The sequence below is a fragment of the Mesocricetus auratus genome, unplaced genomic scaffold (assembly GCF_017639785.1).
Source record: "Mesocricetus auratus isolate SY011 unplaced genomic scaffold, BCM_Maur_2.0 Super-Scaffold_100004, whole genome shotgun sequence".
In the NCBI taxonomy this organism is placed as follows: domain Eukaryota; kingdom Metazoa; phylum Chordata; class Mammalia; order Rodentia; family Cricetidae; genus Mesocricetus; species Mesocricetus auratus.
The window spans coordinates 45,744,165-45,768,412 of record NW_024429189.1 but is presented as its reverse complement, the minus strand read 5'-3'; the positions used below and the strand labels follow the sequence as shown (position 1 = coordinate 45,768,412).

At 40.5% G+C, this 24,248-nt stretch overlaps 1 protein-coding gene and 1 pseudogene across 3 annotated transcripts in view; one reads left to right on the top strand and one right to left on the bottom strand.

Annotated features, from left to right (window-relative positions):
• Sestd1 (SEC14 and spectrin domain containing 1) overlaps positions 1–16,667 on the top strand; it is a 102,650-nt gene extending 85,983 nt beyond the window's left edge. For all 3 annotated transcript variants that reach the window (XM_040745677.1, XM_040745676.1, XM_040745678.1), the window contains 5 exons: positions 3,754–3,835; positions 4,557–4,679; positions 5,806–5,997; positions 8,808–8,929; positions 10,276–16,667. In XM_040745677.1, the coding sequence (XP_040601611.1) occupies positions 3,754–3,835; positions 4,557–4,679; positions 5,806–5,997; positions 8,808–8,929; positions 10,276–10,405 (649 nt within the window). In that variant the 3' untranslated portion in view covers positions 10,406–16,667. The remainder of the gene's footprint in view (positions 1–3,753; positions 3,836–4,556; positions 4,680–5,805; positions 5,998–8,807; positions 8,930–10,275) is intronic.
• Positions 1,813–3,144, bottom strand: LOC110343118 (annotated as a pseudogene).
• Positions 16,668–24,248: the final 7,581 nt, after the last annotated feature.

Below are 24,248 nucleotides of genomic sequence, written 5' to 3'. Positions count from 1 at the left end.
ATTATATATAATTGTTCTGACAACTAATGCCACTTCATTCATTCAATAAAGAGGCAACTTTCCCTCTGGCTGTAGAGATTTTAGTTATACTCAGATATTCACACTAGAAGAAGACCATTGTGGAAAGTGTTCTTTACTGGTTTCTGTTAGGATTCTTTTAAACCTTACCTAGTTGTCTCATCTTCTTATGTCCATTGTTTTGTTGGTCATAGGATTAGACAATGGGCTGACATTGAATTTTCTCCTCTTGGTAGACTAATAGGAACTAAAGGCTTTGGAGATCCAGTCCCTAATGGTGGCAAGAATAGGCACAGATATGTAATCTGGCATGGTGGTATGAAATTTTGCACACTTGGAAATGTAAGTCATGAAGAGCATTTCCCAGACATTTCTGCTCTACACCATGAAGAGTCACAAAGCAGGGATCCCTTTTGCACCCTGCCCTGGTCCTACAGTGTTCTTACTGTGGGGTGTGATACCTCTGTGAGTTTCTTGGGTAATCCTCATATGGGCTCTGGCTTCTCTTGCCCAGCCGTCTTTTTACTCTAGCAATGTTTGTTCTCCACCCTGGTTCTGGTTCCACCTGTGGATGCTTAGATCTCTCCAATATGAAGTATAATAAATGATTTTACATGTAGACTTGCCACAGAAGGAGAGTGGCTTGCTCTTCAGCCCACTGTCTTCTGATGTCACCTCTAGTCCTCACAGCTCAGTCATTTTCAGGTTTAACCTGTGTTCCTTACTTCCTCTAGGTTATTTTCTATCCTTTATTCTCCTTTCTGCCCTCCATATTCCTCTCTGTTTGCTTGTTCTAGTGTCAGTAACTTCTGTCGCTGTATGTAATAAGCTCATTCTTGGAGAAATCGGGGCGATTTTAGGCCTGACCCACTTGATTCTAAATAGCATTGGACACAGTTGGTAGTCTCTCTTTGAAAGTCATTGACAACTGTGTCTTCTTTTAAAGCACCCTTTTGGCTCTGTCCCTCCTGGTTTCTCTTTCTATTGCTAAAGGCTTCCAGGGCTATGGTGTCCTTCTCCTCTCTGTGTCTTCCCTGAGTCTGCCCTGCATGCTCATGGCTTGCTAGTTACCCAGCCCTCTCTACCTTGAGTTGCCTCTTGGGTAGATCTCTAGCTGGATGTGCCACATTCTCCTCCAAACTTTGCTCTCTCTTAGTTTCCTGTTCAAGTTGCGGTTAACTACCAAACTTAGAATTTAGCTCTAAATTTAAATCTATCACAGATGCCTTAGGTCTTGCTGCTGATAATGCTGTTGCAGACAAGAGTAATCTTCACAAGGACAAAGACTGGATGAAGCCCTTGACCCTTGTTTCCATTATTAGAATAATGAGGGTTTTTTTCACACCTTTATTTTTGTCTCCCCATCATTTCCATGTCTGACCACCACTATTACTATGTCCTCGTCTAACATTCCATGAGTGTTTAAAGCCAAATAAAGACTCTATTTCCATCCTTGAAAAATGAAACAGGCATCTAAACAGCACATTTTTGGCAGTGAAATCTGGTCAGCATTTACCAAACACGGTAGGGGAAAGCCCTCACTTCTTACTATAAAAAGACAGCCAGATACCAGCTGCTATAGCAGTGAAGTAAGATGGAATATTTCAAAGTGTTTCAGCTGTTTTCTTAAAGAGACTTCCTCCACTGCCAAGCACTCAAGAACCTCCTGGTTAGTCATCCGGAAGCAATTCATATAGCTTATGAACTTGACTTCCACTTTGGGAAGTGAACCCTTCTTTTCTATACTTGCTTTTGTTTTGTTTTCCTATTGTTTGTTTGTTTGATTGGTTGGTTTTCTTTGGATTCCTGACCTTTTGATGTTAGTGTTGATGGTTTTGTCTTTTCCATTCTGGTTCGATTCTTTTGCATTTTTGCCTGGAGGAGCTCAGACAGATTCCTTCACTGGAGCTCCTTCTTCAGTTTCCTTCTCTATTTCTCTCTGTGGAACTTGATTACCTCTTGGAGAAGCTGATGCCTCCCCAGACATGCCCCTTGTCTCCATCTTCTGACTCGGTATCTTGCTCCGTGCTACTAGGTGCCGTCCACAAGCATGTACAGGCCCTGAGCCACACGTGCACCTGAAGACAACAGGTGGTGTTATTTGAAGGTCCCAGCCGTTGGACTTGTAGATCTCACAGTTGCCACTATCACTTTAATTTGACCGCCCTTTGATTCATCACTTCTGCTTCCACCATGTGTAATTCATCTTTAGCCTCGGTGTCTAAACTCACTCTTCTTGATAACTGGTGCTCATTTTCACCATTATCCGTCTTAAAGTAATAATCTTTGTCAGCCTTTGGTTGACAACCAAAGGATGCTTGTGGGGCCTAAAGGGTCTCATGTCATTATGTCTTCCATGGGATGGATGCATTAACTTCGGTGAGAGAAGCTGGCCAGAGACAGCTGACTACGGACTACTCTCCTCAGAACAGATGTTCAGGGTCGAGTTGCACTGAACCTGTCTTTTGAGATGGAGTTGTGTTCTTAGGCTAGTATAGGAGACCACCTTTAGCTCTTCAGTCTCAGCATCCTGTAACTTCCCACAGAATTGTAGTTGCTTTTAGTTTCTCAAATGTGTTGTGTTTTCCATTCATCCATGACTTTTTTCTTTTTTCTTTTCTGTCTAGTGGATGCTTATGCTAGGCAAGTGAGTCACTTGTTCCTCTCCACTCCCATAGGATGTTTTACATGAATAAATATGTGTTTACCATCTTACCAACTAAAATTCATTTCCCATAAACATTTTCTAATATGACTCTTGTGCGTTCAGATGGTATAATTTAAACTTAGGCTAAACTGTCTTGCTTTCCCAATGACACACAATATGTATTGAGCTTCATGTGGCAATCATCTTAATCATTAAGGTGTCTTACATATATTATTATTTAGATCTTAAAAATAATAATTGTTACTTCCCTTCTGTCACTTGTAGACGTACCTTACCTTAAATAAGCTGTATTATAACATTTGACTGGGACTGAGAAATCTTTGTTTTAGATTAGTAGCTAGTTCTATGTTACCATTAGGCTTTCTTCAGGAACACTGAATGTAGAGACTGGGGTCTGTTGGATTGCCTGGTTCTCATATGTGAGGCTTTATAAGAGCCCCTACCTGCCTCTGGTACATGGAACTGCACAGAAATGAAGAAAATGGATCATATCTTAGTTACACCAAGACACTATTGCAATTTATTCTGTATATTTTCCATGAAGGCCACAGAGAGCTTAAACAGTGCTCTGCATTGTGTTTGTTGTAACTCAGAAGATATTTGGATTATTTTTTCTTAAAGACTATAGGTGGACATTTTTAATTCAGAATTTAGTATTATTCTAGATAATATAATTTGAAAAAATGTGTTAAATTTATATGGAACATCATCCTCTAAACTTTGATACTTTTATCTTTGACGCTTGTTTAATAAAGTTGGCGATGGAGGTTTATTTGAGTTTTGGTGAACCATTGCATTTATGCTTTGCTTCAATATTTTGCAGAATCCATGCTATCCTCGAGAGGGTTTGTCATTCAGTATCATCCCAGGTATTTTGAGGTCTTGATGTAACATAGATAATAGATTAGATATTCATAAACCTCTGACAAGTCAGTACAAAAATAGTTGCAGTATCCATAGAGCATAGGACTAAGTGTTTTAGTGTACTATTAAACATGCGTGTCAGATGATGATGTTGTAGATCTCTAGGCCAGAACACTAAGCGGAGTTTGTGTTTGGTCCATTAGATGTGAGGATATGGTAGACGTGCGGAGGCTGAAGATGCTTCAGATGGTGCAGTTGTTTAAATGTGAAGAGGATGCTTCCCAGGTAAGGCCTGGCCAACCACATAGGAGGTTAGCCTAGACTAAATTCATTGTAGGCTAATTTAGAAGGCTAAGTTCACTTAACTGTGAACAAAGTAGACTCCTGTGGTGCTAAGAAAGCCAGTTTATTATGTAAGGTCCTTGTTTTTCCTGTAGAGAATAAAGCTTGGGATTTAGCTAGTTTACTGATCTCATTTCACTTACCCCCTCAGTGAAATCTTCTGTTGAGTTAGAGATTGAGAATATTTATTGATTATTATTGTCAACAAAGTTGTTAGTTCTACCCTGGAGTGAAGGGTGGTGAAGCACATTACTTTCTGTCCCATAAGAGAATTCTCAGTGCTACATAAGCAAATTGATGTAATCATGTGTTTAGTTTCAGAAAATCATTTTATCTTGAAGTACAGAGAAAATATATCATTTTAAGTCATAATGCACATCTGTAATGAGATTCCAGCAGAACTGTATTACAGGGACCCATGGCCTTATATCATGTGATGGTAGCTACACATTGAGCACATCTTCCAGTAGGCCCTGCCTTGACATTCGAGACAGCAGTTTGAGGATAAGGAGAGATCGTTCATAGAGCATGGCATCAAATGATTGCTAAACCCAGGGTATTAATTAAAGAATTAACTAATTACACAGAAGTAATTTCTGCATGACTTATTGTTTCATTACAAGGATAGAATTATGAGTCCAGTTTTATTCTGTGTATTTATTAGGCAGTAGAATGGCTAAGTGAACTTCTGGATGCCCTACTGAAGACCCACATCAGATTGGGTGATGATGCTCAGGAAACGAAGGTTTTACTGGAAAAACATAGAAAATTTGTTGATGTTGCACAGGTACAGAACTTGTCTTCTTTTCTACAAGGGCAGTGTGTGAATAGCATTCTGCAAGATGATGGTGTACCTTAACCTTCCAAGTCTTAAGAAGGTCAGTTTTGTTACACAGAGTTAAGAAAATGCCAGCCGGTGCCCCAAGACTGGGCGACAGGAACTTAAGAGTTTGGCTCATGAGTGTAGAGTCTTTGGGTTCTCTCTGCTTTGTATTATATGCTATGCCATTTAGACCGTTGGACAGTTCACAGAATTAACATGAGGTACTTGTTAGAGACAGCAGATTAGAAGCAGCACTCCTAGTTTCACTAGAATTAGCATAGTGATACAGAATTGTTTGGGGATTGCGGGTATGTTTGTATATTTTTCCTCTTGCAGAATTCACACTTTCCTATATAACTTACTTTCCCCCATGTGGAGCTAACTTCATCTCTTTGCTTTGGTAATCAGAGGGCTGACATTCTTTTGACCAGTAGAATTTAGCCGGCTGAGATGGTGAGCACAGAATGAGGACAGGAGCTTAAAGAGAAACAAACCTGGGAGCTAACTAGACACAGTACAACATTTGTTAACTGTGTTTGCAGACTGCTAACAGGCTGCTGGACTCGTGTAGTACAGATGTCCAGTGGTGCCACTCGGTCGCCCTATCTCCCTTCTGATGCATTGCTTGTATTCTAACAGGCTGCTGGACTCGTGTAGTACAGATGTCCAGTGGTGCCACTCGGTCGCCCTATTTCCCTTCTGATGCATTGCTTGTATTCTAACAGGCTGCTGGACTCGTGTAGTACAGATGTCCAGTGGTGCCACTCGGTCGCCCTATTTCCCTTCTGATGCATTGCTTGTATTCTAACAGGCTGCTGGACTCGTGTAGTACAGATGTCCAGTGGTGCCACTCGGTCGCCCTATCTCCCTTCTGATGCATTGCTTGTATTCTAACGGGCTGCTGGACTCGTGTAGTACAGATGTCCAGTGGTGCCACTCGGTCGCCCTATTTCCCTTCTGATGCATTGCTTGTATTCTAACAGGCTGCTGGACTCGTGTAGTACAGATGTCCAGTGGTGCCACTCGGTCGCCCTATCTCCCTTCTGATGCATTGCTTGTATTCTAACTTGGTGGTTATTTTCCTTCCTAGAGTACATACGACTATGGCAGACAGTTGCTCCAGGCAACGGTTGTTTTGTGCCAATCTTTGCGCTGTACTTCCCGGTCTTCAGGGGACACACTTCCTCGACTGAACAGAGTGTGGAAGCAGTTTACAGTAGCATCTGAAGAGAGAGTGCATAGGTTGGAAATGGCTATTGCCTTTCACTCAAATGCTGAAAAGGTAGGCAGGATCTTAAAAGCATGTTTTGGGGTTTTATTTATTTGTATTTCATGTGTGTGTGTTTGCATGAATTTAAGTCTGGACACCACATGCAACGTAGTACCTGTAAAGGTCAGAGAGGATGACAGAGTCCCCTGGGACTGGAGCTCCAGTTTTGCATCATCATGTGGGTGCTAGGAGTGAGCACAAGTCCTTTGGAAAAGCAGCCAGTGGTTTTAACCACTGAAATCTCTCTAGCCCCATTGTACTCTCTTTTAAAATCAAACAAAAACAACAATTAAAAACCAAGTTACTATGATAGTTTTCATTGCAAATGTTTAAGGTGTTATTCAAAATAATGTAATTATATGATTAATCTGTGTGTTAGTGTTCATATTCATTTTGTTGCTAAGGTTCCTTTGAATGTGTGTTGTCATAAGAGTGTCTCTGTTCAGTCTCCTGAGTTGACCCAGGGCTGGAGTGCTTGGCCAGGGATTCCAGAGCTACAGGAGACCTGGCTTCTCCTCTCCTTGCCCCTCCCAGGGCAGTCCAGGCCGGGGCTTCTCTGCACTCTGCTGTTACCTTGTCAGGCTCTTTCATTCGGTCAGCAAGGAAACTATTTTGAGAGCTATGTCTGGAGTAATTGTCAGAAAGTTTTTAAAAGTTACTTTGTGATTCCATAATCCAGGGTATAGGCTGGTCAAGTAAACTAATGAAACTTAAAAAAAAAAAAAACAAACAAACAAAAAAAAACACCTTTGTTTCATGATTATTTTAAAAGATTCATTCTAGAATTTATTTCTTCATAGTTTTATGTAATTAGAGAGACCAGTAGTAAAAGTAGTATTTGGGCAATTTTTTTAGAACCCATTTCTCTTCACAGTAGTGATGCTGAGTACATTCTCATTCGAGAAGGAAGTTTTATTAGGTAGTTAATTTTGTGTTGATATCTTAACAGTTTGAGCTTATATGCAGGGAATTTAAATATGCAGTAAGTTATAGCCATGCCCCAGGATGAACAGATGTGACAGGGAACCTCAGGAACTCAGGAGGAACAGATGTCACAGGGCATCTCAGGAAGGGGGGTGGTTCATGTTTGAAGCACACTGTTGAAAGTGACATAGCAGATTCTCTCACCTGCTCACTGAACTTTGCAGTTTAGTGTTTTTTGTTAAAATGGGCCCAATGACATTGAGTATGCTGGTTCATACCTGTAGTCCCAGTACTCTGGAAACTGAAGTAGGAAGATCCCAAGTTCAAGGGTAGGCTGAGCCATACGGAGAAATCCCACCTTGGGCAGCAGACAAACAAAGGCCTAATGAGGATGGGAAAAGGTTAGAAGATAGCTTGACTTATTTTATCTGCTGATTATTTCAGTGAACCTTTTTATTATTATAAAATAACACTGCTTATCCAGAAAAAGTATAGACTTTCAGTGTTGTGCTTAGTGGACTTATATAGGATGCACATGCCAGGGTAGGCCCTGAAGCCCCACCCCATCTTAGTGAACTTATACAGGATGTGCATGTCAGTGCAGGCCCTGAAGCCCCACCCCATCTTAGTGGACTTATACAGGACGTACATGCCAGTGCAGGCCCTGAAGCCCCCCCCCCATCTTAGTGGACTTATATAGGATGCACATGCCAGGGTAGGCCCTGAAGCCCCACCCCATCTTAGTGGACTTATATAGGATGCACATGCCAGGGTAGGCCCTGAAGCCCCACCTCATCTTAGTGGACTTATACAGGATGTGCATGTCAGTGCAGGCCCTGAAGCCCCACCCCATCTTGGGTTACCATACTCTGCTTCTATCAGAAGAGAACCGATTTAAGTTTCAAACATGATAACATTTTAGGAGAACATTTTTTAAGATTTATTTATTTATTATGTATACAATACATGGTTGTGAGCCACCATGTGGTTGCTGTGAATTGAACTCAGGACCTCTGGAAGAGCAGCCAGTGCATTTAACCACTGAGCTATCTCTCCAGCCCTTAGGAGACTATTCTTAAATAGGAGGATATTTTTAAGTTGAGAACTCTTTAGAAGGTATATAAAAATAATTATAGTTAGGAGGTTTTAAAATAGAAAGTTGGTGTTTGGGGGTTTGTTTTTGTTTTGTCCCTGGATTTTACCTTGCTACATAAAGCTTTTTGTCATCATTCACTATTCCTCTTCTCGACTGCTTTATTTTATAAAGCAAACATAAACTCAACTATATAACTGTAAGCAAATTATACAACACAATAATTGAAAAATATCCAAATTTGAATCTCAACCTTGAATTTTAAATAAAAAAGAATGACTTTCTTTTTAGAATTGTAAGTAGTTAAATCAGCAGACCAAAGAATCTAGGCAGATCTTCATGCCAGTTACCTTTGCATACTACGTTGGTGTAGTTTGCAGATTCTTTGAGTTTTGAATCTGTGAACTCCTCAAGAACAGAGCTTGACATCCACACTCTGCTTTGCTAAATATACATCCCATGAAGTGTTCAGTAAATGGTTGTCTAAAAAGCTAGAGACTATTTCTTAAGCACAATTTTCCAAACAGTACTCCATTATTTCTTTCCCAGAAATCACTCCAGATTTTTGTGTGTTCTTGATTGTATGTTGTTACTAGAGGTATGCTTCATTTGTGATGAGAATTTCTCCACCAGTTGTCCTGGCTCAGCCTCGTACAGTTGATGCTTGTGGCTGTCAGTGTGCAGCCTGGGATGCTTATGAAGACACCAACCACAGAACCAGAGCACCTTCCTCAACTTACAGAATTCATGCAGGGTTAATTCTCTTTCATGGTTTTGATTGGTGCTGCCCTTTTGTTTGCTACAGATTTTGCAGGACTGCCCAGAAGAGCCTGAAGCGATTAATGACGAGGAGCAGTTTGAGGAAATTGAAGCAGTTGGGAAATCACTTTTGGATAGACTCACTGTCCCTGTGGTTTACCCAGATGGGTATGGTGCATGTTCTTATCATTTAAAAGCTAAATCACTAACAGAGGAAAATCTATTCTTTCGAAGGCCAACTATCTTAGTTTTGGTCCACATTTTCAACTCCTACAATAAATCAGTTTAAATTGCAAAGAAGTTCAAATTCAGCTCTTGGCAGCAGTGACAGTCGGTGTTTGCTGACATCAAAATTGCCTCTTGACATCTTGTGAGTGGATGATTGCAGATTAGTTTGTGGCATGGACTTCTAGCCTGGGCTGTGATGACAGGGAGTTGTGAGATTGGGACCTCATTCAGAATGGGGAGGGTCAGCAAAGGGACTGAGACCCAAGGGACTGAGCCCAGAAGATGCACCAAGCAAGCAGGTTCAGTTCTTGACCTTCTTTGCTTATACCTGATAGATCCAGGCCAGCGTGGTTATTCGTGACTTAGAACTGAAGGAACTGAGGCTCAATTCAATAAGAGGACCAAGGTTTTCTAGTTTCCAGGTATTGGAGATAGGACACCATGTCAGGTCTGTTCAGCCCCAGACCTGTCTCTTGTCACAGGCCCTATGGCATCAGATTTTTCCTATGAAAGGTCATCAGACCCTGATGTGCGCCTTCTTTTTTGTTCAAATGTGAAATGACCTGCTATAAAATCAACAGGCCAGGAAAGGAATTAAGAGTTTCATCCCTGGAGATCTTGACCTTGTCAGTGAGTCACTGAAAGGTAGTGCAAAGGAATTTTGAATCATACAATAGTAAGGTATCCTTGCTTTGTGGTCCTGTAATGGAGGAGAGTATATAGAGGCTGCAGCCCAGTGTCTCAGCTGCTTTTCTTCCTTCCTAGCAGTGACTGCAACTCTCTGTGTCTTGTTTCCCATGCCTGATTGCAGGATTACAGGGTGGAGTAATTGTCCTTTTTCAGATCACACGGGTGGGGGAGGGGTTGGGGGGCACGACAGACGGACAGACAGACTCCTGGAGCCAAATATATAGAAAGAACTTGAATATGAGACACAAAGGACATACTGCTGTGTTACAGACTTCCAGTGAGTGTTTGGAATTCACATTGAAAAGAAAATTGCCAGTTTGCTCCCTTGGAACAATATTACTCATAGTCTATACTGAGAAGAATCTCCAGGGATGCCGAGATTTCATCTATCAATAGTAGCTTGGTGCCACATGGTTTACCTGCAGTGAAGAAGAGTAATCCCGGCTTCCAGGTGCCTGTCACTGTGCAGGCCCCAGGGGAACTAGTTTCTGCTCATAGGCTAGATCAAATTTTATGATAACATTTGCTTTCATGCATCTGTTACAGTTAAATGAATTTGTATTAACCTGTGCTTTTTCTATGTGTTCTGATTTTAGAACTGAACAATATTTTGGGAGTCCAAGTGACATGGCTTCTACTGCAGAACACATCAGAGACAGAATGAAACTGGTCAGTCTCAAAAGGCAGCAGCTGAGACATCCCGAAATGGTGACCGCAGAAAGCTAATGTTCCCCAGCTCCAACAGATCTGCAGGTCATACGCCCACACATCTTCACAGCTGGCATACTGCTGTGCTAGCCACAGCTCATTAAGACGCATTTCCCAGCAGGATAAGCCTCCTTTCTTCCCACAACACGTCTCTAAATGCTAACACCTCTTGGCTCCCATGGCATAATCATGTAACATGCTTTGACGCTCTAGACTCCAGGTGTCTTAAAGAAGGAACTGTAAACACTGCACTGAGTCCTTGCTTTCACGCTTTATCTGACTTGTCAGTTTGTAGATGAGCAACTGAAAATAAGCTTTTGAATGGTGCTAATCGGAGTTTAGGAATTCTCTATAAAAACATGGTTGCCCCTCCTCCCCAGGTGATGTAGAACATTTAGATCATAGTTAGACTGTTAGTGGATAGTGGTGTCCTCAAAATTTTACTTTGTAATTCTTCAAAATTGATTATTTTTATTGTCTATATGAAGAAAGCCCTTCAGATCTTTGATATATCATATTCATTGGAAGACATTTTCCTATTGTATTCATAATGTATTAAAAGTTGTCTGTGCTTAATAAAAGTCTTCTTTAAGTATCTCATTAATTTGGTAGTTACATCCTAATTCTAAACATGAGTGCCTTAATAAAAGGGCATTCTTAGGGTTGTGAGGATGGGCTAATCATTTGGTTTTGATGGTGGCTGCATGTATTTTAGGCAGGAATTTCATATGTATGCATGTGTATATAATAAAAAATAAGCATGTTTATTGTGAAAAAATTAGACCTTTAAAAACATAATAATAGAAGACTATCTTTAATTTTTCTCTTGAAAAATGCTGTCCAAATTGTTAACTACCCTGAAGATGCTTGTCTTTAGGCAAAGAGGGCTAGGGATGAAGGTATGCTTAATTATTTCAATATAATCTTTTGTATCACAGTAATTACTCTGGAACTAAAGCAGAAATTGTTAATAGTATTTAATATCTCATGATGCTAGAGGCAAAATCATCCTCAAGAAGTCTAGTCACAAAAACTGTACAGATCTTTAGAAATAAAATTTGTCATAAAATTGTAATGCTTTTATGTTTGTATTAAGTTATAAAATGTATATAATTTAACATTGTGTTAATTTTTATTTTAAAAGTTTTTTTAAGGTGAAAAACAATTGGGCTTTGATCAGTATAGAATTATGCAAAGAATTGTATGCTGGTTTATTTTTTGTGGTCTGTAGAGATGCTCACATACCCTCCTATGCTAAAGCCAGTTTTCTCCAGCCTCGTCTCTGCCAGCCTTGAAGAAGTCTATGTTCTTTGTCTAGTCATCCTCATCACTCACTCTGCAGAGCCTTTCATTTAGTTATTACACCTCATTCTACAGGAAACTGTTCTTTTGAAAGTTAACCATAGTCTTCCAGTTACTTAATTGAAGGTTTTTGCTCACCTCCCTTTCTCTCCATTTCTAGCATCTCTCCCAAATCCATCCCTCAAAGATGTTATCTTCTGCCATCACTGTGAGTGCAGTTGTGAACTCATATAGACTAGGTGTTGCATATGTGCAGTCTGCTACTGTCCTCAGCTGTGACTCATTCGGCATCTCATCCTAGTGTCCTGCATTTCACGTCTGAGTTAAAACGCATGGCTCTCAGCTTCCTCCCTGTCATTGCTACCTAAATGAAGGATGTATCATACTTGCCTTCTCTTCCTGGAGTAGTTTTGATTAATGGTGCCACAATGTCCAGGGCAAAATTCAACTGCTCCCCATGTCTTACACTGCCACCACCTCTGAGACCATCCAGAAGTTCTTTCTATACTTGATAATCTTTCTTCGGGACTTTCCTCCTGTGGGTAGGCACTCCTGTGACTCTTCAGACTTCATGACGGTGCTAGCCCTTTCCTGGTATGTCATAAGGTCCCTCATGGGGCTAACTGCTGTTCCACATGTCTTGTGCCTAGACCTTTCCTTGTGTGTAGCATGCTCAGTCCTACACATGTGTCCCTTTGTAAGCATTAGTAATAATCCCTCTTCTACTGTGGTCTGGCATGTATTTGAACGGTGGTATTTTCTAGAGTTAGGGCTGACTTGTAAATGTGCTTCTGGGGAATGTGTATGATGCTAGATCCTTAGACATGTTCCTTTTAGATGTTTGTTTCTTATATTTAATGTGTTTCTTTTACTGAGTTTCAGAGTCATCAGTGTTTTTATTATGACTTTGTAATTATGCCATCAGCTCATGGGTACATAATTCCAAATGAGTTAACTTTCATATACCTTAAGCTCTCTTTCCTGCAAAAAAGGTAAAGTGAGACAAAATACAGAAATGCCATGTATGATTTGAATAGTCACATGAAATTAGATACATAGTCACTCTTCATTGGCAAATGTGTTGCCCTGTTTCTGTATGTGTGTCTTTACAGATGCACAAGACTGACAATGGAAAGCCAACAATGGCCCAAACTGAATTTTCTCATCTGGTCACAGTTCACTGAGAGGACACATGAAGGATGAGGCTTCAATTTGTTTGAAATCTCAGGCCTTTGCTATGTTGATGCTGACATTGGCCTACAAATGTAATTAAAAAGAAATACTTGCCCCCCGCATTACTTTAGTCCCTCCTAGTTATTGACTGGCATTTTAGCTGGGCAACTTTTGTTAGGTTGTGTCTATTTGCCTGCCTGCCTGCCTTCCATCCTTTTTCCTTTCTTTTCTGTGTCTTTGTTCCTGTGTAAACTCAGTAGACAATGGCAGTTTGATGTCTTCTCTTAGTGCATGTCTGACTCAGCAGAGCTGTGATGCAAAGACAACAGCTTCCTTTAGATCAGTTTGGCTTCATTCCCAGTTCTTATTGCTTTGACCTTAATTTATAAGGGTGATTCGTTAGTGGCATTAGTGAAACTGCTCAGCACTGGGATGTCATACTGCAGAGTTGAGTGGATCTCTTACTTTATTGGGGTTTAAATAGTCGGCTGGTGACTATTTCCTGCTCTTCATATACTGGTCACTTCATTACTTTCAGTTGATGTGTGGCATGCTGTTACAATTGTTACTGTCATTCTTCCCATTGAGAACATGTCAAGTTGTTTTTTTTATTGTGCTAAGCAAATCTTATTTCATCTAAATAATCATAGTACGGCCCAGTATGTATCCCTCTGCACAGTATACATTGGTAGAGATCATTTAGCCTTCTTTTATATGCTGCATAACTTTCCAGAGGAGATTAGGTATGCTTGTGTATGTCTCACACCCTACCCAAAGAACACTGAGTGGTAAGGAAACACGATGGCTGCTGAAAACTAAAGCTACTCTAACTGGTGTAATTCTGTAGATCTTGAGGCTGTATAGAAGGTACAGGCAGAAATACGTATCAGTAAATAGGCTAACATCCATTACAAGACTTGTACAATGCTAGTATCTTAGATTAAGCACCCAAAGAAAAAGCTTTCCAGGATTTAAAAAGATGTGTGAAGATAGCCAAGCAGTTAACTGAATTAGCAAACTTGACAGTGCTGACTTTAAGGTCTCAAAGCAAAGAGTCTCAGCTGAGAGCAGAAAGGATTTTCTGATATGTAGCTAACAAATATCTTGATGAAACAATCAATAGCATTTGACACTCTTTGACTTCACAGAATCGATAGATGTCAATGAATATCCCTGAGACTCTAAAATAGGAAATGTACAAGTCATCAATTTCAATAATGAAATATAATAATCTACAGAAGTATTAAAAACTGAAGGGGCATGTACAGAGGAAGGCATCATTGCTGTGATCCTTCAGAGTACAAAAGTTTTCCTTAATCTTGGAATTCATGGACTGGTAGAAAGGACACACTGTTTATCCCCTCTGCTCCATACTCCCTTTACCCCGTCCCTTCATCCCTACCCCCATCTACCCAGTGAATGAGGAAAAGTGCATTTAGATTACAAGCCTAAAGTACTGAGGGTGGAGCTGGCGCCCTCCTCAGTGAGTGGCGCTTTAAAGCCAACAGAGTGTCTGCTGTGGGAAGATGACAGCATTAAGATGGAAGACACCACACAAGTATCATCTCTGTTGACTTTGATAGGGCATGAGACAACTCCATGAACTCCATTAATTAACACAAGCCAAAGAAAGTTACAGGAGGAATGTATTAAGAAGGAAATGAACTATAAAATCAAGAGCGTATATCTGAGGTAAACATGGCTTGAGACCACCGTTAGAGCTGGTTAGAGAAGAGACAATTTGACAGACAGGCAGTGATGGTGATGGGGAAAGACCAGTCGTGTAATAGAACTTAGAAGTGAGGGTGTGCTGTTGGGCGCCAGTCGGTGAAGGTGATGCTCAGTGTGACTTAATTGCCCCAGCCGTCTTTTAAAGCAAACTTGAGAGCAAACACTAGTCTGTGCTTCAGAACAAAGCAGCAGAACCTGTGCTCGGACACGAAGTACTTCAGGAGCACAGGAAAGCCAGCACTGAAACTAAATATTATGAAAGCTGGTGAGTAAATGTTTCAAGGAATCAAGATTATTTTTGTGAGAACTCTTTATGAGGCAAAAATGCAGTATATAATTCCTATATGCCATGACACAGGAATTCTAAACATAGGCTAAAAATAGCGACTGTCAAGCTTTTAGAGCAGAGCTGTGAAGGGTGTGAGGTAAGATGTAGGACACCATTTCTGACAGGGCCTCGCACTCTGGGAGGTGGGGTAAATGTCAGAGCTGTTTCCCCAAGTTTTATTATAAAATTTTTAAGACTATAAAATTAAAAACAATTTTATAGTATCCTCGTCACCTGGGTGTTAGTTGCCCTTGCTTTGTCACATGCCCATCCGTCTGTCCATCCATCGAGATTTTTTTTCGATGCATCTAGAATCGCAAGCCTCTATTTGCTTCCACCTAAATACTCCAGCACGCCTTTTACTAGCGAGGGTTCCAGGCCTGCTTTTGGCTTTCTTTTGGTATAAAATTTGCAGCACAGAACATTGACCAGCACCGTGTTTTCATAAATACATGGAGTACTATATAGAGGAAAACCATTCTAGAAAGTTCTCACGTGGCCCTTAACATTAATTCCTGACCTCCACATGACAAGCCCTGCTCTTTTTCCTACTGTAAGTTAGACTGCTGTGTTGTAGAACTTGTCGTTATTAGCATCACACATCAACTACTTTCCTTGACAAGGCTTCTTCACTACCATAATATTTGGGAGATTTATCCATGGAGTTGCTTTTACTTATTCATCCCTATTTTATTGCTAAATAGTGTTCCCATTTATTATATATTGCCACTTGTTTTTCCAGTTTCTTATTGGCTAACTACGCTATTTGCAGGAGTGGCAATTATGACCAAAGCTGCAAATGATCATTCTTAACATACAGCTTGAATATTGTTATTTCTTTTCTCATGGGTAAATACTTAAAATTTCTGGCTCATACGAGTGCTTTTTAAAAAAAGAAACCACCATCCCTTTCCCCAATGTGATTGTTCTGTGCTCTGATTTTTATATTTTGAGTGTGTAAAAAGGTGTAAACTATTTTTCTGATTCTCATGTTTAAATAGTAAGAGAAGTTGGGGTAGAAATGATATCACTCATGTTTGAATGTGGTAGTTGGCATTTCAGAGAAATAAGGGAGCCCGTCTGCTACAAAACAGCTCCCCAAGAGGTTCCTAAGACGTGAACTTTTAGAATTAGCTCCACTTTGAAAAGTTAGACTCTAAGCATGCTAATTTATTAGCTAGAAGAAATGGCACTATCTTGATTATGTTAAATTTACCACCCACTCTCAGTAAAGAACGTAAGGCATCATTGAGTGGTAAAGAACACTTTGTGATGGAAGTGGAGTGGACCAGAAAAAAATAAACAAGATCATATACAAGAGTCAGTTCCTGATACCACAGCATGAAAAAGACACCTGAATGAGGAAGTACCCCCGTGGTGGTCAGGAAAGCAGAGACTAGGATGGCAAGAACTCTACCTCACAGTTTTACATAGCGGATAGGTATGGTTTTATAGAATTTTAACCTTTAAAGGTCACAGTTTCCATCTTTTTAGCCCAGGTTTGTTTCTTTCATACGTGGGTGACTTTTTTCTACTGTGTACCATTCTCCTGTTCTATTACACGGAGTATTCGCTTGTGAAATTATGATCATATATATGTTTCCAATACCCATCTTCAAATATACCAGTGCGTGATTCATCTAACCTTTCCTATAGAATTTTTAAGGGCTGGGAAATTTGGCTTCTGTTGTATATCCCTATAATGTGCCCGCATTGTAAATATGCAATAAAAATCATAAAACATGATGGCAGCAGATTTTGATATGTATTTCTTTGCTATATTGTTATTGGCCAAGTTTTATTTCTGTAAATAAAGATTGTTCATAAAAATCTAGGGAGAATTTAGTCATTGCTGGTCTCTACAACATTATCTGATGATCTTTGACCTTATTTTAGTTATTTTTTAAAATTTATGACCTGTATTTTCTAAAAATCTTGTTTAAACATAAGAAAGTGTAACTTGTTTATTCTCAAATAATTTGAAATGTTGGAAGATTGGGATTTCTCTCTACTTTAACAACACAACCATCCTTCCTGAGTGACATAGAGATGCAGCATTCTTGCCAGGTACTGCATTACCAGGGTGGGTCGCCGTAGGTAGATAGTGCTTATATTTCCTCTCTTCCCTCTTCCCATCAGGATTGGGGTGTGTGTGTGTGTGTGTGTGTGTGTTACTGGGGATTTGTGTGTTCTAGGCAGCTACTCTGACACCAATCTAAAGCTTCAGCCCCAGAAATCAACTTTTTAATCCATCAAAGTCATGTTTTTCTGTAAATAATTGCAACTTCAGAATGACTGCCATGAATTTCTGATGCAAAAATTTGGAGATTTGCCAATGAAGCATCTTTGAATTATAGTTGAAGATGTAAGCAAAATATAGCTTGTAGAGAAAATTTTATATTAACAGTTATTTTCATCTTAATTACAGTGTCCAAATCTCTAGATCTGATGTCTCCATAAAGCTGTTTCAGACCCCTGATGGTAAGAGCTGTTACCTGTGGTCTGTATTTGTTCACAGTAAAGAGAGAAAATATGTAGTTTAATTTTAACCTTTGATAGTTCTGTCTGCCTATCTTTAGAGTATTCTTAGAACTACCATCTCGACCAGTTAGCCACACACACAAACAGCTGTACCCATGATGTGTTACTTTTCTGTTGCTGTGATAAGACAGCATGGCCAAGGCAGCTGAATGGAAGAAAGAGTTTATTTGGGGCTCACAGATTTAGGAGGTTAGAGTCCATAACAGCCGAGCCCAGGTGACCAAGCATCAGCCGAGAGCTGGTATCTTTAACTGTTAGGGTGGGTGGGCAGACTGCATGCTGGGAATGGCACCAGATTTTTTAAAAAGTCTACCCCTAGTGACCTCCAACAAGGTCACATCTCCTAATTCTTCTCAAACAATTCTACCAACTGGGGTCCAAGTATTAAAACACATGAGCCGATGGGGTGTTATTCTCATTCAAATGACCACAATGGGGAAGTTCTGTATTGATGGCAGAACCAGCCTTTGCTAGACTCTTCCTTTAGAGTGAGAAGCATCAAAACAACCATTAAAAGAATTACTAAGAAAAGGTTTCTCTTCTGCCCTATTAAGCAAGCTTCTATAGGGTGACCTTGTATCTCATTACAGTTAACAATAGTAAATTCTGAATGGTAGATCTGCCTATAGATTTTTAGAACATAACAGCATTCATTACTGCTGCCTTGTAACACAATATTTAAAGCTCATACATAGCCATAGAAATGCCTCTGGGTTGGCTACAATCTTAGGGTATAAAAACAGATTAAGGTTCAGTCACAATGTAGACATATAAGAGTTTTGGGTCAGGGACAAACCTCATACCAACTGGAGAGTTTATGAAAATGCAGAATGAGAATCAGTGAGTCTAGAATAGGATCTGGGGTACTGTGCTTCCACCCTGCAAACCATACACAGTTGTGAGTATTGCTTTTGTTTTTGAGATAAAGACTAACATAGCCCTGGTTGGCCTCAGACACATGTCTGAGCAGGCTTTGAGTTCCTGATCCTCCTCTGTCCACCTCCCAAGTGCTGAGATTACAGATCTGTACCACCACATTGCAGTTTACACACTTCTGATTGAAAGGCTCTGGAATAACTTTTATAAATAATTAAATATGTTGATTTTCAAAACCACCCCTCATGTGTTGCTCACAGCCAAACCCGGAGCTTCCTTCATGAGATAAATAAATAAATAAATAGAGATGTGTACCCAGCATGTTGGCACATACCTTTAATTCCAGCACCTAGGAGAAAGGCAAGCAGATCTCTGAGTTTGAACTCATCCTACTCTACATAGCAAGTTCCAGGTGGAGGTGGCGTTTGGGGGGGGGGGACTACATCACATACTCTTAGGGATTTTGGGTATAAGATGTATTTTTTAGATTTACCAGTATCTAGAAGAGAATACATTTTCTACTAGCTCATGATTGGTGATGGTTATGGGAAACTTAAAAAAGTTCCTTTATAGTTTATTGTTTCATAATTCTATTCAAAAGCAGCATTTACTGTTCCTACAATAGTACTATGGATTAACAGAGATCTACAGAAAGTAAATACACCCCACAACCCATCAGTTCAAGGAACATCCTGTTGGCATCCTGTGCATTTATTTCCTTTGTATTTTGCATAACATGTATTACATAACACACATGTACTGCTGCCCAGTTTCACCCCTGCCTTCTCACTATGGTCTTCAAACTTCACATTTCCCTTTTTGAACACATTTTTCCTACTCAAGCCAATGAAAGCATTTGATAATGCATAGAGACTGCTGTTACTGAAACTTGGTTTTATTCCCATTCCTTCTTAGCCATGCTGCAGTGAACAATGGACATTACTGTTTTGACAGCATCTAATCTTAAGGGTTCTGTAGGTAGAAACACTGGCACAGGGTTATCTATATTCTTAGGCATGTGGCATGACAAATTGCTCTCCAGCAGCTTGGGCAAGTTTATGTTCCCTTCAACAGCTAGAGCACCCAACATGACTTTTTTTTTTTAGCACAGAAGGTTGGGTTTTTGTTGTTGTTTGTTTGTTTTTGTTGTTTTAGCCTTTCAAATCATAGAGAAAAACAGTTGAGTTCCCATTTTTACTGCACTTCCCCATTGGTGACTTAACTATCCTTTTCCTATTCTCCTTTGGGGCCCTAGCATTTTTATTTGTTTGAAGATTTTTTATATAAGGAAGAATTCATGTTTACAGCATGCATTTTCCTCAATTAATTGTTTAGTCTGTGAAGGGACACAGGCCCACTGGAGCATGTGGCTCTGGCAGGCCTTCTCCCCCATTCCCTCTGCCTTGATAAAAAGCTTAGATTACATTCCTAAAACTAACCGCTAAGGTCTATTTTCTTATTTGGCCACTTTCTCCTACTGAGGCTGACTACCAAGGTCCTGAAATCAGAAGTGATGGGGGATGACCTGTATATATGCTTCTTTAATTGGTTGATGAATAAAACACTGTTTGGCCAATAGAGGCAGGAAGATAGGTGGGGCTAGGAGACGAGAATTCTGGGAAAGGTAGGCAGAGAGACACCCCAAAAGAGATGCCATGTAGACACCAAAGGACAGGTCCGGGCATTCTCTGGTAAGCCAAGACAACGTGAAAGTACATAGATTTGTAAGAAAGGGTATGACAGCTAGTCCAACAGTTCTATAATTAATATATGTCTCTGTGTGCTTATTTGGGGCTGAAGATAGGCAGAAGAAACTCCAGCAACACAGAAGCCCCCCTTGGTTTACCTAATTGACATGCCCTATTAAAATTAAACACCTCCTCTTAACATGGGGTTTCCCCCTTAACCTTTATAAAAAAAACATCTCCTCCCCATCCAGAGGCAGTCCTTTGTCCCTTTGGGACAAATACCTCTGTCCCCTTTCTCCTGTCCCCTTCCCCTTTTCCCTGGTTCCCTATCTCCTTTACCACTGCATCCTAGCCCATTCTAACACAGACCTCCCCTCTTTCTCTTCTTGAAAATGACACTTTCAAGGTCATTTGCTGCTGTTTTTCTGCCTGAGTCAGAAAGCAGCCACTTTAACTTTTCTTCCCCAGTTAATAAAGAATCTCTCTGTGAAAACAGGTGTTTGGGTGTGGTCTGTGCCTAATCTGGATCCGGGAGGAAGCCTGCACAGTGGGTCTCCTTCAGTCTGTCTTTGTGAAGTTTAGTGACAGCATTCACACGACTTGGGTCCTCTGTTCATTAACTACCTTGTGTAATGTATAGTATTCCCTGCCAGCCGCCTGGGCCCTGCTTCAGTTTCAGCCCCCAAATAACACACAAGACACTATATTAATTATGAAGCTGTTGGCCGTTTGTTTGCTTGTTTCTTACTGGCTAGCTCTGACTTAAGTATTTAACCCATAATTGTAAACCTAAGTATTTCTCTTACCAGAAAAAGGGTCGGGACCTCTTACTCTGGCGACTCTCCCAGAATCTGCCTCTCCCAGAATCCTCCTTGACTCCTAGTCCCACCTATGTTGCTTCCCTATTGGCCAACAGTGCTTTATTCAACAACCAATAGGAGACAGATTTACAGAATGACATCTCCCATCAACCTTGGATATTTTTGCATGGCTTTCACGATTAGAAAATCTTTGAACCTGAGTTTTGTTCCTCTTGTTTCCATTTTTCTATCTCTTAAGTCCACAAGTATTTCTGGTGTATTGTACAAGATGGTGATAGATGATAGATTTTTTCCCCCAAATGAGTGTTCCAAACATCACATACTGAATACTTCATCCCTCCCATTAATTGCTGGCAGTACCTTGAAATTATGTTGTTTGTAAGTCCCATGGTCCACATATACACTGGTTATTCTGTTCTGTTTATAGGTTTGTTATTCCTGTGCCGGCACCACATGGCTTTCCATTATGCTTTAAAAGCAAACAACAAAAAGAGTAAGGGTTTTGTTGTCATTTGTTTGCTTATTTGGTTTTGTTTCCGTTTTGATTTTTTGGTAGCATTGCACAGAAATAGCACTTTATTTCTGAAGTAACTGTTCTTATTGTGGTTGTATAAACAAAGAAGAAAATGTTCCATAGGTGAATATAGATGCTAGCAAATCTGTGGTAATGAAGAATTATATGCTTAGATGCATACAGCTAAGATGAATGAAGAAAGGAAGGGAAAAGTAGTAACTGTTGAGTGGATTGATTACCCACACAGTTTACAGTACACACAGGGATCTGGAGAAAGCTATAAGATGTTCATGCAAAAGAACCAGCTAAAACTGGAAAGGAAAAAGGAAATGCAGAGACAACTGACTTGTTCTGAGAAGGTGATAATGACAGTTAATTCCACAGTACATTTTCTTATTTATTTACTTATTTATTTATTTACTTATTTATTATGTATACAGTGTTCTGCCTGCAGCATATATTCCTGCAGGTCAGAGGAGGGCGCCAGATCTCATTGCAGAAGGTTGTGAGCCACCATATGGTTGTTGGGAATCAAACTCAGGGCCTCCGTAAGAGCAGCAAATGCTCTTAACCTCAGTGTGTTACAGTTGCTCATTTGCTTGTAAAAGATAAAATGCACCGGATTCAAAACCCATGGAGTCAACAAGACACAAAAAGAAAAGAAAATGCTTGCATTAATGACAGAAGAAGTAGAGAACCCAGGCCCTACACTAGCATACCATAGACACTTGTCAGTTATGGTTGGATCAAAAGAATTCTCAAGTTCGCCTAGATGTTTCTGGAATTGACAATATCTTCTTAATTTTTACAGTTGATAAATTTCTTAGAGTTCTAGACTTATTCAAAATAAGAGTCGCTTCAGACAATAAGACACAAAATGAAACAAACTTTGGGTTTCCATGATTTAGAGCCTTCAGGTAAGACTGACTCCTGCTTTGGTTTCAGGCTGATGTGGGTTAAACCTTAGGTGTCTTATAGTTGCAGACAACAATTGAATGTGTCTGGGTCAATGTTCTTGGTCAAAGGAGAGCAATAAGAGAAATATTTTCCTGGTAACTAAAGGAGGTGTCTGCTAGGTGTTTAGTAGATGACTTGCTCATGATCAGGGCCCAACATTAATATTTCCTTGTGAGTTTCTGGACATCAATCAAGTCTCTGAGAGCAGAGACCCATTGCCTTCCTCTTTAAGGTTTATTGGTGCCTTAGGACAGTGATGTACATCACAAATACTCAGGATGTATGTGAGGTTTTGTTTTCTAAGGAAAGTGGACATTTGCGTAAACTTTAAAATGTCATTTTTAAAATATAACATTTTTGTTACATCTTGGGGCTTGCTGATTTCATCCTGTTTAGAAGACTTTTTCCTTAAGGAATAGCAAGGCTAATGTAAGGAAAGGTGAGAGCAGACAAGGCTCAGACTAGCTTTGGAGAGTCCGCTCTGATTAGGAACCTCTGCCTGTGTCCAGGATCCTCTAATGCAGTTTCACCTTGACTCTCAGGCTGCCACATGAGCCAGTACCCCAGGCTGTAAGACAGCCTGATGTGATGTCAGGTCTTTAGCCAGTGAGGGACAGGAGTCATAGGGCAAGGCAGGGGCAGTGCATCCTGATGGAGGACCAGGAGGGAAAGGGAGCAGGACACAATTCTTCCATGCAATTTGCCATGAATCGGTTCTATCACATTCTGAAAACTTGAAAATCTAACTCTAGTTATGAGATTAAATTATAAATAAAACTTATTATCCTGGAATATACATTTTCAATCAAGAGCTTTTAATTCTTTGATCTCAATGTTTTATTTCCAAAATATAATAATAATGGTTTTAATTCATACTTGGATTTGCCTGTAATGAGCATACTTCAGCCGTGATACTCCCTGCCTTCCTAGGGGACAGATGAAAAATCATTAAGAAAACCATACACATAGTCCTTTTTACCGGCCCAACCTGCTCAGGCCTAACTTTAGTCTGCAGATGCCAATGGGGAGGGCCTTTACCTCATGACTAGCTCTGTGGTTCATCCCTTGTTTAACCTTCTTGGTTTGATCTGCCTGACGCATCCATCTGGGTTTGTGACTGACTAAGGACAATAGGCAAGCATGCATTTGTCCACCAGGCTCCAGAGTGATTTAAAGATAAAAGAGGAGCTATGGCACATGCTCCGAGTGGCTCTATTGTCATTAGTGTACTCTGTACCCTTATCTGATGGGTCCATTGAGGACAGAGGCGGAGTCCTGTACTACATTTGGGTTTTGTCACTTTATTCCTTTCCTATCTTTCTTTCCTTTTTTTTTTTTTGTCTTTGTTTAGACAGAATCCTACTTTGTAATGCAGTCTGGTCTGACACTCTGACCCCCACTGTTATGGGCCATTTGTAGGGAACAGGCAATCAGGGAAGAGGTGTGTGGGAAAGACAACATTCCCACACAGCAGCTAAAGAGAGACAACACCCTGCTGTGCAGCAGGGAAGCCACCTCACCTGCCTCCATTATCTTCCTGGGCTGAAGGGGATGACGTGATGGGAGGGGGAGGAGGGAACTGAGGAAGGAAAGCAGGGAGTTAAAAGAGGACAGAGCCAGAACCCCATAAAAGACCAGCCCAGTGTCCACCAGCCAGTCTACTTTTCCCGCAGGGTGACAGAAATAGTAAAAACTGGCATTTATTCAGGTAAATAAATGCTGGGTTTTACCTTTCCTGTGACTTTTTGTCCCTGGCTGTTCACCTCTGTTAGCCTCTGTGAAGAGCGTGGACGCCTACCTGGGCAGCCAGTCATGTCACTGATGCTCCCCTTACACCGTGTAGCTCGGGGTGGCCTTGAACCGGAAGCAGTCTTCATCTCAGCCTGTCTGCTTCTGTCTCCTTACAAGACTCCTTACAGGGCGTGCTCTG